A 16838-nucleotide genomic window follows, 5' to 3' on the forward strand; every position below is an offset into this window, starting at 1 on the left:
GGGCCGGGCCGGGCCGCGCCCCCGGGGCCGGCGCAGGCTGGGGCACCGCGGTGGCGGCGGGCGCGGGCCGGGAGCGGGCCGGCCATGGTGGGGCTCAAGGAGGAGCTGCTCAAGTCCATCTGGCACGCCTTCACCGCCCTCGACCTCGACCGCAGCGGGAAGGTCTCCAAGTCCCAGCTCAAGGCAAGCGGGGGGCGGCCAGCCCGGTGGGGTGCGAGGGGCCGGTCCGCGCCGAGCGCCGGCACCGCGGGCACGGGGCGCGGGCTGGGACCCGCCTGCGGCCCCCGGCTCTGGGGCACACGGGCGCTCGCTTTCGGGGCGCTCCCGGCGCTGTAAATCGCGTTCTCCCCAGCGTTCGTCCCTCGGCATCGCTGTCCCTGCGGGCCCCCGCCACCTCCGTCCCGCGGGGACCCGTCCTGGAGCCCGGGCAGGCTGATTTTCATTCCGCTCCGTCCTCCCCGAGATGTCAGCGCACAAACCCTTGTTGTGCTTCTGGTCCTCTTTCAACCACATGTCCTTGCTACCCTTTCTGGCCAAAATCTTTTGTGGGGTAGCCACAAGGTCCCATCTATAGGGCTTGGCTGCGTCCAAGTGAAATTCACAGCTTGCCAAGGGGAGAGAGAGGTTCCACAGTGCCCTCTTATTTGGATATAAACAGGAGAATTAGTCAAGAGGCTCCAACTGTGCCATTCTTTCCTTAGCTTATACGCTGAAGTAGTGTTTGTGCTCTTAAAAGAGCTCTCAGGCAGCTCGCTGAATCCAGTCCCGTCTTGGCCCTGCTTTATGGGACCGTCTTGGCCTGGGAATAATAGCAGGAATCTGGCTAAATAAATATTTTGAATAAGAACGCAACACCTGTTGACATTCGAGACTGTGGGCCCTTGTGCTGGGTGCTGGGGCTGCGTGGGCAGCAGCAGTGGGCCGAGGTTTGTGCCTTTTGTGGGATTAACTCCACCAGCGACGGTGGCCGTGCTGTGGGCGCTGTGTCCAAGCGTGGCTGCTCGCTCGTGGACTTTATTTTTAGCATTATGTAATGAGGGTCCGGACCTGGCAGCGTGCTGCAAGCAGCCTGTTCCTCTTCTCCTTTTCTTCTGCTGGGGTGATGGGGCTGTGAGATAGGGCCGGGCTCGGCCAGAAGTGGCTGCGGGGCAGGATTCGGGCCAGACGCCAGACCTGGCTGTGAACTCGAGCTGAAAATGTGTGCAGGTCCAGGGTTTTTCACAGGGGGTGTCAATGAAAGTGAGCCTTTGTCTTCCAGCCTTGCAGGACAAACTGAAACAGGTTGCAGAGAAGCTTTTTTAAAAAAATCATCCTGCTTTTTATAGGATTCCTGTTTTCCTGTCATGCTGCCTACCGCACCTGGTGTGCTCCATGCACTCACCTGAGCATTTGTCTGCAAATGTCATCGTGCAGGCCAGTGCAGAACCTCAGGTGGGGGTGAGGTGATACAATGGTCTCTTCGAGCCAGGTCTTATAAGCTCTTGGAGATCCCTATCACACTCAGGATAGCTCAGCTACTTCAGATAGTACAAAATCAGCAGGATGGCTTCTGTGGCAGTCTTGGAAACAGAAAAGTTTTAATAAAAGGCAAAATAACAAAGCTCTTTACAAATAATAATAACAAAGCTCAGAGAAAAACCGAGCTAAGTGTAAGAGGCTCTTGCTCCTGGTGAAACACCTCACAAAAGTGGTTAGTTCCTTTGTTGTTTTCTTTTTCTAGTAAATTGCTTAGGCAGGACTTTTTGGCTTCTGTGTAACTGGCTATCCATTAGTTTGAGGTGAAGTCCCTAAGGTCCTATGAGGTGTCTTTTTACCTAATTGATGAGAGAAACTACTGAGGTTTTTTTTTCCTTTTTAAGGAGACAAAATATAATTTTGTCACTCCGTCAGCAAAGGGTGCATTCCTACACTCAGGTTCTGGGCTGAATGAAATGGCTGCAGAAGCTGCCAGTGTGCTGGTGGGCTGGTACAGTGTCATCAAAAAATGCAGGGTTTTGTGTGTTTGTGCAGTTCTCTGTGTGACAGAAAGGCTCCTGTGGGAAGTGTCGGGTGGAGGATCTGGCAGTGCAGAAACAAGTCTGAAATGAGGTTGCCACCTTCTCCTGTGGCCACCAAGAAGTAGTTTTCAGGAGGGAGTAGAGGGTGTCTTACATAGACTTTTGTGGCAAATGCTGAATGTGGTGTCAAACTGCATGGTTCTGCTGGGGAGAAAAGGTGTGCAGGGTGGCAGTAGCCCCACATGGTTAAAAAGGGCAGGCAGGACAGCAAAAGAGAAGTTCCTGTATGACAGAGATAGGACTGTGTTGTCCTTAGAAGGTATTTCCCAATGAAGTGTTTCTCATCATCATGAGGAAGATACAGCACTCCTGTAAAATGGAATGATGATGCATGCAGACCAACAGGTTAGTAGAGATCTGTGACATTAGAAAAATATGCTTAATAATTCAATGGAATGGCTGTTTTTAAAACTGATAAAAACCTTTTTGTTTTGTGAGAATGGCAGTGTTGTAACATGCTGAACTCTTCTTCCCTTCTCAGTAAGAAAACCTACTGGCCATGTGTCCTTGGTTTGTGTGATTCAGTATAAGGTGGTGCCATCACATTGCAGGGAAGTTCCTAAGGCTAATATATTTGGTTGTTAAAGGAAGTGATTTTTAGTTACTCTGCCTAGAAGTGACTTTTGATCCTTCCATAAAAATAAATAATTAACTTAAATACTATGAGAAAAATAAATATGTGTGTGTTCTGCAGTTGAGGCCCTACTGCAAAGTGTTTGCATCACACATTTGTTTTCAGTAGATCTAGAGCAGATGGATGGAGGTGAGTCAGTTTGGTCTGTATTGTAGTCTGGAGAAACAGCAAATGCTTGAGGGCAAAAATGGGACTTGCTTGGAATAATAAGGATGTTATGAGTGTCTTTAACCCATTTGTATCTTTTGTATATGTTCTGAGCTGCTGAGAGAGGAGACAGTCAAATCAGTCCTTGGTGTAATTTTGATTATTGTCTGCTTACAGTATGCATTGATTGGTTTGTTTGTTTGGGTTTTTCTACTTTTTTGTCAACTGGTAGTCTTCAGAAGTTCTACTGGTATGCTGGCTGCCACTCTTAGTCTCTTTTTCTACATCAGCAGAAACATTTGTGTATTCTGTTCTTAAATTACAGCTTTAAAGCTGGACACAGTCATTGTTTTGCCAGTGTGTTTTTTGGCACGTTCAAACACTGATACAGCAAGGCTCAGGTGTAAGTTCTGTGTACACAGTTACAGCTGCTGCTGTGATTCCAGCACGAGCTACATCCAAATTGCTTCCTTTCCTACACTTAGATTCAATTTCATCTTTCTTACAACTTGCAATTTTAAAATTAACTTGTTTTAGAAGTTTCTGTAAGGGCATTAAATCCAATTTTTAACTGCATCTTGAAACACTGTAGTTTTACATATGGTTCCACTTGAGAGCCAGCAAAATTGCTTGTAGTGTGTGTATGATTGGATCTTGAAGAAATCCACCAATAAGTTTTTACACCCGCTTTAGAAGCTCTTCCACTTGTTGCTTTGTGACTTGTCTCTACTTAGGCATTTTTGTCTCTTCCACTTGTTGCTTTGTGATTTGTCTCTGCTTAGGATTTATTTTGGTGTTCTTGTTTTCCATGCTGCATTGGGGTGTATTTTTTAAATCTTGGGGTCTTGGACTCCTGGGTGCTGTCTGCAGAATGTGGATGGTGAGCCACATGTGCAAATACTGTCTCACTCAGGCCTGAATTGTAACTTTGGGTGACCAAAACTACTTGTCAGGCTTAGGAAATTCATACGGGTCTGTTCCCATATCTGGGGTGTTACAGGCTTGTCATACCTCTTGCCTTTGCTTTGCTTTTCGCCTAGATGAGAAGTTGGTGGCCTGTGGGAAGAGGAAGAATGGTGTAATCAGGGGTGAGAGGGATGGTCTGACCACAGAGGAAGACCTTGAACAATGCAGTGAGGCAGGGGCAGGGGTGGGAGCCTGCGCCGAGTGGGCAGGACCCTGGCCGGACAATCGGCTTTGTGCAGCCGTGCAGGGCAGTAGGAAATTAGTCACTGTGACTCACAGTGGGGGACAGGTCCTGCTCTGGGGCTGTCAGTGGGGCTCACAGTGTCTGTATTAGCACCATGAGCAGTGCTGTCGGTGAGGCGTGAGGGAGGGATGCTGTTGTGCCAGGAAAGCCCAGGCAGCCTGTAGACTAAAACAGGGAGCTTGAGGAAATGACAGGGCCATGAGGCTGTCATGAGAGGAGCAGCTCCCAGTGGATCAGCAGCCTGTTTAACCTTGAGCCAGCCTGTGCCCAGGTGGCCAAGGCAGCCAGTGGCATCCTGGCCTGGATCAGCAATAATGTGGCCAGCAGGACCAGGGCAGGGATTGTCCCCTGTACTGGGCACTGGTGAGGCCACACCTCAAGTGCTGTGTCCAGTTGTGGACCCCTCGGTTTAGGAAGGAAATTGAGGTGCTGGAGCAAGTCCAGAGAGGGGCAGCAAAGGTGGTGAAGTGTCTGGAGCACTTCAGGTCCTGTGAGGAGAAGCTGAGGGAGCTGGGGGTGTTTAGCCTGGAGAAAAGGAGGCTCAGCAGTTACCTTACCACCCCACAACTGCCTGAAGAGAGCTTGTAGCCAGGTGGGGATAGGTCTCTTCTTCCAGGCAATCAGCAAGAGAACAAAAGCTTAAGCTGCACCACAGGAGAGGTTCAGGTTGGACATTAGGAAGAATCTTTTCACAGGGGGGCTGATTAGATGTTGGAATGGGCTGCCCAGGGAGGTGATGGAGTCCCTGGAGGTGCTTAAGGAAAGGCTGGGCATGGTTGGTCTGGTTGACATGGTGGTGTTCAGTCATAGGTTGGACTTCATGGTCTCAGAGGTCTTTTTCAGCCTAATGGATTCTGTGATTCTGTTTAGTCAACTGGTTTCAGGGCAGATGTCAAAGAAAGGTGCAGTACATGGAGTATGTTTACAAAGAGCTCTTCCTAAGGGCTGGGAGCCCCAGGACAGAAAGGCAGTTCCCTTGGCTACCTGGGCAGATGCAGGCTGACACCAGGATGTGACTGGAGGCCAGGGGGGATTGTGCAGATAATGAAGGCAAAAGGAAGAGTGAGGTTATTGAAAATGGTGATGAGGGGTGTGCAAGTGCCCAGGGGTGAAAGGAGCGAATGAAGGAATGGGAGCTGATGTGGGCAAAGGGCACAAGTGTCAGGAGCCTGGGCTGGTGGAGGCTGGGCTGGAATACCCATATCCAGCTGGAAAAGAGGCTGCTGCAGTAACCCTGATGTTAAATAATGAGGTTGCAGACGGGATTTGTGCTACCTGAGTGTAAGGAAGCTGGACCTTGGGGGTGTGATGATGCAGGATATGGTGTACGTATGGTGTGCCCTGGATGAAAAGACCTGGTGCTTGTGACAAGGGCTATATGATGCTACTTTTAACACTGGTCATAAAAGAAAAAGGGAAAGGGCTTGTGAGTAGCCTTATTTTGGCTGGCTGGCTGGCTGCTGACATGGATGTTAGGGAGAGATGAGCCAAGAATGTCTTGGAAAGAATTCACACGAAGCCACTGAATGGAGCTGTCGGGATCTGGGATGCCAGCATTTTAAAATCTGAAAAAGAGACGGGGAGTGGGAAGACCCCCCTGAAAGATGGAAAAGAAAAAGAGAAAATTACCAAGAAGCTGACAATAGCTGCTGCAGGATTAGTCTGCCCTGGTAATGCTCCCACTGTCATCTGGGCCAAATTTTTGTCACTGAGCAGTAAGTAGTCTAGCAGATCCTCCCTCTCCCTGTAGAAATGCAGATCACTTTTATGGGACATGGTTAAATGAAACTACTCAGATGGTAACAATTCAACACGTGCTGAAAGTTTTGGAAAATGGAACTCGAGAGGGGAGCAGCTCTGGCAGAGCAGACCTGAAGATAAAGCAGCATGAAACAGCATATATAAAGTAAATCCAAAGTCTGTGATGACCTTTGGTGTTCAGCTTGCTTGTGTTTCTATTTGGAAAAGAACACCTTCAGTGTTCCTAGGGAAAGATGGGATGCTACCAGGCATCTTTCTTACAAAACTTTTCCTTGAAAGTGAAGGAGTTGTTGTACCTGGAGTGCATTGGTGTTGTGAACCCCCTGCAGGCTGCCTGTGCTGTCTCAGACCCCAGTTTGGGGACCCCCACTGTGCCCATGTGCTGCAGCAGAGATGAGGGCTGGGGCAGGAGTTGGCTTTGGCATGAAGGTAAATTGTTCAACGTGGCATCCAGAGCATGACAAATGAGGAAGGAGAAAGCTGCCTGGCAACCCTGTGGGCACTGGGGGAATTATCCTGACTGCTGCAAAACTTCCTCATGGCTGGTGTAGCTTCTGCAAGGCAAGGTGATTCTTTTGTACTCCAATTAGTCTAGTGCTCTGCTACTTGCTGGTTTTTTTTTTTAGTTGTTAATTAACATAGAGTATCTTCTGGTCTGGATAGTGTGATTTGAGAGAGCAAAACCAAACCAAACGAGACCTCAGGGCAGAGTTTTTCTTGCTTACCCTGCACGTGAAGAACTGAGCTGGCGCTTGGCCGCGTTCGAGAGCAGCAGGCTTTGGCAGGCGCCAAGGAATTTCCTGAGTTATGAAAAGAGCACTGGGCACCGGAGAGATCACAGATAAGGCAGATCTTAGAAAATCATTGAAAGTGGAATTCTTTCCTGGTAAGTTGGGTCACTTGATGTGGAAAGCACCTAGGTTTCTGACAGCCCAAGCGCAGCAAGAACACCAAAAAAAGGAGAAGACAAATATGTAGAAAGCACATGATAAGAAAGTATTTTATCAAGACTTTTTCATTTACTTTGGTAGTAAGCTGAAATCAGTCATGCTTTGAGAATATTTGTATTAACTGAGTATTTTTTAAGTTATAGTATTAGCAACTCCAGTGTGGTTGGAAAACAGTGATCATCTCTCTCTCTCTCAGAAATTCAATAATCCCTCAGGCTTCTATAAATAACAGCAGAAGCCTTAAGTAGAAGGGGAAACACACATGATAGTACATTCCCCCAACCCCACATGTAAATCACGTGAACTCAAATACTTGATCTGGTTAGAGACAAGGATGGTTTGAAGTGAAATATACTGTTGATAGTGGTGTGAAATGTGATAACTTGTAAATGCTCTTTTGCTGCTTTGGGAAGTGCAGCTTTTGTTGTGCTATGACTGATGTTGTGGTTTAACTCTTTATTAATTTCTAGACCTTATTAGCACTAATGCCTTAGTGTTAGCATACATCTGTGAAAATATGTATTTCTCATGGAAATGTCTCTGAACTGAATATACATCTCAAGCTATCTTTGTAATATTTTCTGCTAGCTAACACAGAGATTCTGCTGTTTCCTTATCATGCATCAGAATGGTGAATGTACATTTTCTTTTTTCTTGGGGGTAGGTGGGTGGGGGAAAGCCCAGACATTTTAAGTGTGTAGCTTTGGTTTGATTTCCTAGGCTTTGACAACTTCAGACTTTCACTTCTTCTTTTACAACTACTTCATCTTTGACCATCTTTCATGTCTATCCACCTAAATAGACATGCTTATAAGTTTTCTGCACTTTTGTTTTTTGTTTTTTTTTTTTTTTTTTTCTGTTTTCTCTTTGCATCATTTTGGTCTGTTTTTTAAAATTCTATATAAAAACCACAAAATTCAGTTGCACTTTGTCCCATGTAGTTGTTGATTTAAAAAAAAAAAAAGCACTGGCAGCATACCTTTTGAAAAGATGTGATCTGTTTTACCTTTGTGTAATTTTATTTTTAGCTGTACTTTTTGCCTTTTTAACATTTTTTTCCACGCAAACTGTGGTAGGGCGTGTAATACTAAATCCTTAACCCAGTTCATGTTGGTGGTACACGATCTTCAGAGGCTCAGCTCTGCATCCTGCCAAGGGGTGATGTGGGCAGCCTGTTACAGGTGTGACCTGACCCCAGACAGTGTGAACACCCAGAGGAAGGGATGGGTTTTTAAACTGTTTTGCTGTTTTTTGAGAAGTGCTGGTGGCACAGGAGTCACTCCTACACAGGCTTTGCCTTCCTGTTGGTAATGAGGTGTTGGTCTGTATTTGCAAAGCTCAGCTGAAGAAGTTGAGATGTGCTGGCTAGTTAGTTTTTAGTAATTCAGTACTTCCTTAAAATTAGTCAAGTGTGTAGTCTCTTCTTGAAGGTCATTTCTCAAGAACAGACATGAGTGTTAGTGGTTGTCAAGTTCGTGACATACTTAATGCAAATAGCTTTTTAAAATAAAAATTTGAGAAGCACACCTAAACCCTTCCTCTTTCTGTAACATTACTTTCCTTTGCCAACTGAAACATGGGGTCAATGTTGAGAAGCAGCCCAAAAGCAAGCAGATGAGAAAAATCCATAGTTAATGCTTTAATCTGAATAGTCTTTGTAAACTAAAACTATGTATTGAGTTGTTTTCTTTGTTACTCATTTTCAGTAGAAATAAATATTTATACTTTCAAAGGCTAGGTGTTTGTGGTTGTTTTGATAGCTATCTGACTTCACTCTGCAAATATTATTTTGGTGTTCCTGAATGCCTCTCCTGGTTTTCAGCTGCATGGGGATAGATGTACAAAGGGGAGCTTGTGTAGCTGCATTTGTAGCTCTCTGGGGCTGGATCTCTCTGTGTTCACATTGCTTCTGTAACAATCAACTCTCTGAAACCATCAAATCAGGATTTTTTTAGTTATGTTTTGCAGAACTTTGTGGGGCAGAACTTGTGGTGACATCAAAGTGTCACTTTGCACATGGTTTTGGAGTCACAGGTCTGCTCTGGAGGGAACACACCATGGTTAAGGCTGACAGCAGTGTCACTGGTTTCTCTTCTGTCCTTAGGTCCTTTCTCACAACTTGTGCACAGTGTTAAATGTTCCCCATGATCCAGTGGCCTTGGAAGAGCACTTCAGGGACGATGACGAAGGACCAGTTTCCAATCAGGGTTACATGCCTTATCTAAACAAATTCATCTTGGAAAAGGTAAGTTTTGACTTCTCATGTTCTGTGCTTTCTTGTATCAGCTTTTGTTGTTAGAGTGTCTTTTTGGTACCTGTGCCTGAAGGAGGCTGCTGCTGGTGTGAAGACACTGGTTGGGAATGTGTCTGTGGGGTCCTCACAGTGTGGCTACTCTGGAGAGCCTGTGCCTAAAACTGGAAGGGTGCACTGCTCTCTACACCTTCTGTCCTTGGTTTCTATTTCCTTTTACATCTGGCCCTTGCCTAAGCTGTGCTCATGCAGAACTGTGCTCATATTAATAAAGTATAGGCACACAGTTTGTGGGGATGGGGAGTGAGCAGTGTTGAAGGTCACGAGCCATGGGGAGCTGAGGTGTTACTGACCAACCCCAAAGGGAGCAGAGGGCACACAGGTGCAGGGCATGGCATGAGGGTTATGAAAGGCTGGGCTGGAGGACAAGAAGGGCAGAGGCTTGAAGCCTTCTGAAATTGTATGGAGATACTCTGGGTATTGTGGCCATCTCAACTGTGACATGTGCTGTGACAACAAAGCACCTCAGCCTGAAATTATCTGAAAGTGTCTGGGAGCTGTAGGTTGTCCCACTTTGTACTGCAGCTATAACAAAATATAGTCACAGACTCCTTTGCAAACAGAAATGGTAAAAATATCTTCACTGTTTTAATGAGTTACAGAGAGTTACAGTGGGTGACATTAGGGCGTGTTGTGAAGTTTTGTCTTGAAAGTTCTTTCCTTTCATGTCTGAGCATTTTTCAGTCTTCTGTTGTGCCTTGTTTCAGGAGAAACTCTGGAAAGCCAGCAGGGCTTTGCCCTCCTCTCCTCTCCATCATGTTCTAAAATCACTGTGTTGGAAAGTTAGGAAGCCCCAAACAATGATCTTCCTGCTTTTTTTCTGTCTTCTGTTCATGTACTGGGCTAGACAGCAAAAGCAGCTCATATGATAGTGGAAACATCAGCTTCAACACCCTGATTTCTTGTACACTTGAGGGCCAGCCCCAGAAACCCTCAGACTTTGATGTTGTGGCTGCAGAGATACAGAGTTGTTTGCTCTCTTCTGTTATGTGAAGAAGCCCTGAACTGATATACTGCCACGAAGTCTGGTGCAGCAATTCCAGATGATGCAAACTCTTCAGCCCCATTTGCTGGTTTCTGCTCCTTCATTTAATAGTGATGGAAAATGTGATACATGTAATGCAGTCTGGCAGCTTCTATCTATCTTATCAGCTTCTATCTAGTTTATCAGCTTCTCTGCCTCTCCAGTCTGTGTTTCTCTCCCACCCAAAGAGTATGAGAGACACCCCAAGAGTGTCTTGTTTGATGTGTGTGAGTTGTTGCCTTTAATACATAAAAGTACCTCATTATTGTCTTGATTGTTTGATGCTGAAGAATCTTGCTTTGTCCCTAAGAAGTTGTGATAGCCTTTTTGCTTCATCTTGGCTATCTGAGATCCTGTGGAGATCAAGCAGTCTTTTTTTCCAAATTCTGGGAAAAAAGGCCTTAATTTATTTTGATGAAAGCATTACAGTGGGAGAGGCTGAACCACAGTGGGTTAATACTCTTTGTAGACAGTAGCAAGCCATTAAGTAAAGAAAACCCAAAAGAGATATGTATGGCTTTTTCAAAGATAAAAATGCTTTATTGTTAAAGGGTGTTTCTAGGGAGAACAATTATGGAAATGAAGAGCAAAATGGCATTTAAGTAACACTTTTATATTAAAATGACAGACCTGGCTATGTAAGTAAGTAGGTGTGAAAGGGAAGAGCATGACTATGTATAATTCCTTGTTTTGTTTTATTCATATACTGGTCTGGCTTCCAGTGATTGCTTGATATATCCATATCATCAGTTAACTTTAAAAGATTAAAGTGTTAAGGAAGAGGATTAAATTATCTATAGCTTGATGTTATTTGATCTTGACTAAATGCTTGTAAACTAGACAAGTAGTGAAGTTGTTTGGACAGAAGGCTATCTTTTTGAACAGGAAAAATCTTGTCTGTGACTTCTTTTAGAGATGAGTTTACATCAGTGCCAAAAGACAACATGCAGTGGGATGAAGTCACTGATTCATTGCGTGTCTCCTTTGTTTAAAACAAACAAACAAAAAAAAGCAAACAAGAAACTCCTTCTTTATTTTTCCAAGGCGTAATCTGTTATTTTAGATGGGGTGATTGTAGAAAAATTGCTGTTAGTATATTCTAGTAAGCACAGCTACTAAAGGAGGACTGATGCTTTATACCCTAGATACACAGGAAGTTCTCTCAATTTCCAGTCCTGCATCTTACATTGAATTAATTGATTCAAGAAGAGCCACTGGCTCAAGAAAGGTTTTTTGATCTTAAGATATTTTGCTTTAAGATATTAATAAATATTTTATGAACGATTTCTTAAATTTATTTTAAAATAGTTATATAGCTGTGACTTAGAATTTTATTGAGAGGACTTTGTAACCTTTGGAAATAACTTGTGCTGTACTCTTAAATGCAGTTGTAACTTTTTTTTTTTTTTGGTGCTGACTTACCCTGCAATAAAGCTTCCTTATATAGAACCAAGAATCATCAAAAAAGGGACAATTGGGAAGGAAGACAAGGTAGTTAAGTGAGATATATTTGCTACAACTAATTTCCTTTATCCACATAGGTAATTTCAATAAATGATTTGAATAATTAGTATTGTCTGATTGATGATTTCCAGTGTTATGCATCTTGTTACTCAGCAGATAGATGTATCTAGAATTATCTTGCATCAGAAACAAAATCTGTCTTGTTCTGTAAATGTCTCTGGAGGGAGCTGTGATTTGGCAATATAGTTGTCTTCATAATTTGTTTTATTTGGTTCCTTAACTATATTTTAGCATGTTCTATTATTTACAGTGTCTATCTTTAAATACCAACTGGAAATGTTTCCCTTTCAGTGATAGCAGTGGTGGTATTTTACAGGAGGCCTTATTTAGAGCAGGGAAGATTCCTGGTGGGGAGAGACAAAGAAGGACATTGTTCAAACCTCAGGTTATCTCATCTTCCAGGCAACTTCATGAATGCAAGTTACACTAAGAATGCTTGTTATATTTTTGGAACTGTTATTTTGGAGAGCCAGGGCTAGAGTGCTGATGTAATTATTGTCCTGAATAATTCCTAAACAGTGTCTCTGTTCTGGATGACACGTGGGCCCCACAAAGTCCTTTTCAGAACCAAGTCTGGATTCTGAACAAAGTGCTTACATGTCTAAAGTGGGATTGCTGGCACTGTGGGACCTCTTCCCCTGTGGTAAAATGGTTCTGAAACCTCCTGCACAGTCCTGGTGGCAGGGACGTGCTGCAGGTGACTGGGCTTTGGCAGGAGTGTCTGAGGGACTGCAGTCCTGCTTTGCTGTGGTAGCACGACCCATGCACCACCAGGACATTTCCAAGCTGGAACTCCTCACTGTCAGCGTGGGGAAAGCACTTTTAGAAAAGAAGTCCTGGTTCATTGGGCAAGGTGGAGAGGACACAGAAAAAGCATAGGCAAGAGTAGCCAAGGAGTGAAGTGCTGATGAATAGAATGAAGAAGGAATCCTGACTTCCAGCCCTTTGTCCAGAGGGTGTTTGTTCATTCAGTGTGTGTTTCATTCAGAATCTGTGTTTCTTGTGCAAACAAGACAAATGCTGAACTTGTGGCTGGAGCAGCTCTGGCTCCTACGTTTGCCACCTCATTCAAAGGACAGCTGTAGCCTCTTGCATCTCCACTCACATGGATGGCCTCTGCAAGCATGCAAAGTATGATTTTTGTTGATAGTCTCACTCTTATGCCTGGAGACTGTTCTTGTCATCAGGTTGGTTTCTTGTTTACTTCTGTCTTTCTTTTTTTTATTTTTTTGCCCTCTTTTTCCCCTCCACCCACATCAATTCATCAACTTCCCATGTCTGTCACTGACTGGGCCAGTGTGGTGTGGTCACTGTATTTGACTGCTCACCAGACTGGGTAGGAAATCAGACAGTTTGCATTGGTGTTCTTCAAGCACCTGAGATCTGTGGTTTGGCTTACCATTAGAAAAATCATTGACCATTACTGGTCTCACCACCACAAGAGGTACAAGAGCCTGTTCCTTAGATGTGTCTTCCAAAATCTCAAAGGGGCTTCCGTTACAGTGCCAAACATGCCTTAATCAGTAACACATTGGTAAAGAAATAGCATTGCTAAGTTATGGGGAGATAATAAATAGGTTTAATGTGTAACTTAAACAAGGGTTTAAAAACAAAACAGTAAATTAGAGGTCTTACCTCCTATATTAATAATTCACAGATCGGGAGATGCGAGTGCTAGATACAATAAAGGATAATGAAAACGAGGAATTTTTGTATCAATGAGGTGAAGGTTTGCAAACCTGACAGAAAGCAAAGATTTCAAGTGGTTTATCATTTGAGGAAAAAAATTATTCCATATTTATGAATACTCTTCAAGAGTTAGTTTGAGTAATGTGAAGTACAAAACACACTGAAGGTCCTTCCCAGCTGCTGCTTCAGTATTGCTTTTAGCATATCCACATGTGGATTTGGCTATGCTGGTTTCCAAATTTGCTATATAAAATCTCAGTAAGTCAGTGCAAAAGGAGGGCAGCTGGAACTAAGTTGTGGAGATGGTTTGGAAGCTGATGTGGTGGAGGAAACACAGAGTTCACTGTAACCTCCTTTCCATGGAGTCAGAGTGTAATTAACTCAACCAGAAATTGGGGGTTGGATGTCAGTTTTGCTAGGAGGAATTCCTTATTTTACCCCATGCAGGAAGTCAGACTAGGTTGTTACAGTGCTCTTTTTGGGCTTTGGTGTTTCGTGCAAATTACAATTTTCTTGCTGCTTTTTGTATGGTGAAACCTGACAAACATTGTTTATCTGCTATTTTGTGCCATTTGTGTATATCAATTTCTTTGTTGTTCTTCCATTTCTTCTCTTTAGGTTCAAGGGAACTTTGACAAAGTTGAATTCAACAGGATGTGCTGGACTCTCTGTGCTAAAAAGAACCTCTCTAAAAGTCCTTTGCTGATTAGTGATGAAGATGCATTTAAAGTGTGGGTTATTTTTAACTTCTTGTCAGAGGACAAATACCCTTTAATCATTGTACCTGAGGAGGTAAGGAACAAAAACTTAAGCTCTTTAATACCAGTTTGCCGAATGTCTCAGTTGAACTGTGTTAAGTGTGGTACTCTAGAGATTTAAGAGGAAATATTGTTTAATTTAAAATTTTTATTCCCCTCTTTTAGTATTGTAAGGCCTCAGATGCATTTCTCTGTCTTCCAGGGTGCATATATGGGGATTTCCACAGGATACTTGAGATATTGATAGCTCTCTGTGTCTGTCATTTAAACAGCCTGGACTAAACAGGATAAACATGGGTGTGATCTTTAATCACTGCACTTGCTTAGAGGTGGTTACAATTTTACAAGGTCTATGTGATTCTGAAAAAAAATGCCCTCATCTGTTCTGTGTTACTGTGACTTGCAAGATGACTCTTCTGTTATCTTGCAAGACACCTTCATGTCACCCTCCTGATGGAAAGGACAGTACAAAATTTTCTGATGGTGTCTGTTTCTGATAAGACCAGCCAGTCCCTGAACACTCTTGCTTGAATTGTCTGAAGGAAAAATACCAGAGAGATCTCTTTATACTTTCAGTTTGTGAACAAGTATTGGCAGCACTCAAATAGGTATTTTAACCCTAAAGCAAGATTTTGGTATCTCCACTGTTTTCCCCTTTGGGATGGGTGGGGAAGGAAGCAGAACTGTCAACATAAATAATCCGTTGCAAAACTGTGTATGCAAATCCCAGTGGTTTGCAGTTCAGCACTGGAGGATGGAATAATAAATATGTGCAAGTTGTTGAACAGCCAGGGATCAAAACAGTCTGATTAACGTGCCACTAACATCATAACTGTTGGACTCCAAGGTGTTGTGCCCAGCCCTCAAGTACAGATAGCTCTCCTATAAAAAAAAAAACCTCCTCAGTTTTGCTTTCTCGCTCACTTTTTAGCAGGACACTTTCATTCTGCACATTTCTGGTTTTGCCAGACTGGCCCATGCCAGGGCCCTACCTGGAATGCTGTGTTCCCATGAGAAAGTCTTCTTGCTTGCTGTCCCATTTGTTTCTCTTGGTTCTGGGAAACAGGGATCATGGCTATAAAAGCTAAGATAGCTCCTTTCTTAGTGGGGCTATATTTGGCTTGGTAGGTCAGAGCCACTAAAAAATGCCAAAACTGGGACTCAAATCCACGTGTCTGGTTTGTCATTGTGTTCTCTGCTGTGCAACCTGGTTTATCTGTGGCAGACATTTCCCATCTCCTGAACTGCTGGCATGGTTAAAAGCTTCAGCCCTGCCAGCTCTGGGGCATTGCTCCCTACTCCATCTCCACCAAGGACGCCCCAGACTGGTGCTGCCTTCTGTGGCTGCTGCCAGGTGGTGGCAACATGTCTGAGTGTTGGCAGATGTGCTGCAGAGTCAGCACTGAGTTGAGAATTTCCTGATTTCCAGATTTTGTATGTGCTGTTGTTTGCTTTCCTTCCCATCCTTAATGTCCAGGCTAGCCTGTACTGCTCTTCTACTTGGATTATTTTAAAAATTCTGGTTGTGGATCTGTGTCTGCATCTCCTTGATTACAGCAAGATTTAAATTGTGCACTTTGTTTAAAGAAAGCTTACAGAGCCTGACTGACAAAGAAAGGCTGCTCTGTTCTTATCATATACAGTGCCTGTATTCACTCCACCTTCCCTCAGACCACACAGGTAATGTAATCAGGCACTGGAGGAATGCTCTCTGTTGAACACACTCCTTTCTGCTTTGCACTGGTCCTGCATCAGGTTCTCTGTATTTCTGGAAAATTTCCCATTTACTCATCTACTCACTGCACAAAATTCCCAAAGTAAAAATGCAAAGTCTCAGTTTCAGCCAGTTTTGCTTATTCTCAGATGTTTTGTATCTGCCTTTTTGACAAAATGCCTTGCAGGTCATGTGTACAGTGAGGGGATTTTTACAAAGTGAAGGAGAGGAGAAGGGGGATGGAAGCCCTGCTGTTTGTGCTGTCGATGTTTTGCTGAGAGCAGTGTAAACCTCTCGTGTGTGACTGCACTTCCCACCCAGGGAGCAGGCTCTCCTGCCCTGCCCGACCGCTGCTCTAATCCTTGGCTGAGAATATTGCAACACACCATCTACTGCAGTTCTGGCTCGGAGATCCAGCTGTTTGTGTGGGATCCAGCTGTTCCCCCTCCTCCCTCCCGTCCACATTGTTGGCTTTTGTTTTGGGTTTTTTTTGTTTGTTTGTTTATTTTCCACTTTATAAGTAACCGAGAAACTTGCCACATGCTTTCAGTTTGGAAGGGTGATGCCTTGAATATTTTTGCATCCTGTCTTGAAAATTACACGACTTCTTTGGTCTCTAGTGAATATATTAACACAACTTGATGTGGCTGTAAGAATGCCTTTTCTTCCTCCTTGGAGCAGCTGCTCTTTGAGACATGCTTGGGAGTCTGAATTTCCTCTTTTTTTTTGCTTTTTGCAATTTTTAAAATGAGATAAGTGGTTTCTGCAGTCATTTCATAGATTTCATATCTCATATCTGGAAAAGCCTCCTGCTTGAGTGCAGCTTCACCTTATTTGCACTGTGCTGACTAAATATTGAAGCTACTGTCTTTCCTTCTTGCCTGTGTCATGTACTTTTGCACTGGTGCTGCTGTGCTGGGCCTTTCCTTTTGGACAGCTGAATGTGGCAGGGCTGTTACCCCCAGCTACAAAGTGAAAGTCTTGATTCCCTGCCCAAGGGTTCAATGGGCAGCAAATGACTGCAGCTCATCCAGAGAAGGGAAAAGAGGCTATTTCGGA

General features: G+C 44.0%; 1 protein-coding gene across 3 annotated transcripts in view; it reads left to right on the forward strand.

The window, feature by feature from the left end:
- Nucleotides 1-2: 2 nt before the first annotated feature.
- Nucleotides 3-16838, forward strand: part of SWAP70 (switching B cell complex subunit SWAP70) — a 36036-nt gene continuing 19200 nt past the window's right edge. The window contains exons 1-3 of one of the 3 annotated variants that reach the window (XM_064425518.1): nt 3-183; nt 8864-9004; nt 13926-14099. In XM_064425518.1, coding sequence (XP_064281588.1) covers nt 85-183; nt 8864-9004; nt 13926-14099 — 414 coding nt within the window. In that variant the 5' untranslated portion in view covers nt 3-84. Of the gene's footprint in view, nt 184-2366; nt 2403-2799; nt 2821-8863; nt 9005-13925; nt 14100-16838 lie in introns of those variants that run through there. The other 2 variants (XM_064425519.1, XM_064425521.1) reach the window with 2 other exon arrangements.

Source organism: Passer domesticus, chromosome 6 (genome assembly GCF_036417665.1).
Source record: "Passer domesticus isolate bPasDom1 chromosome 6, bPasDom1.hap1, whole genome shotgun sequence".
NCBI lineage: Eukaryota > Metazoa > Chordata > Aves > Passeriformes > Passeridae > Passer > Passer domesticus.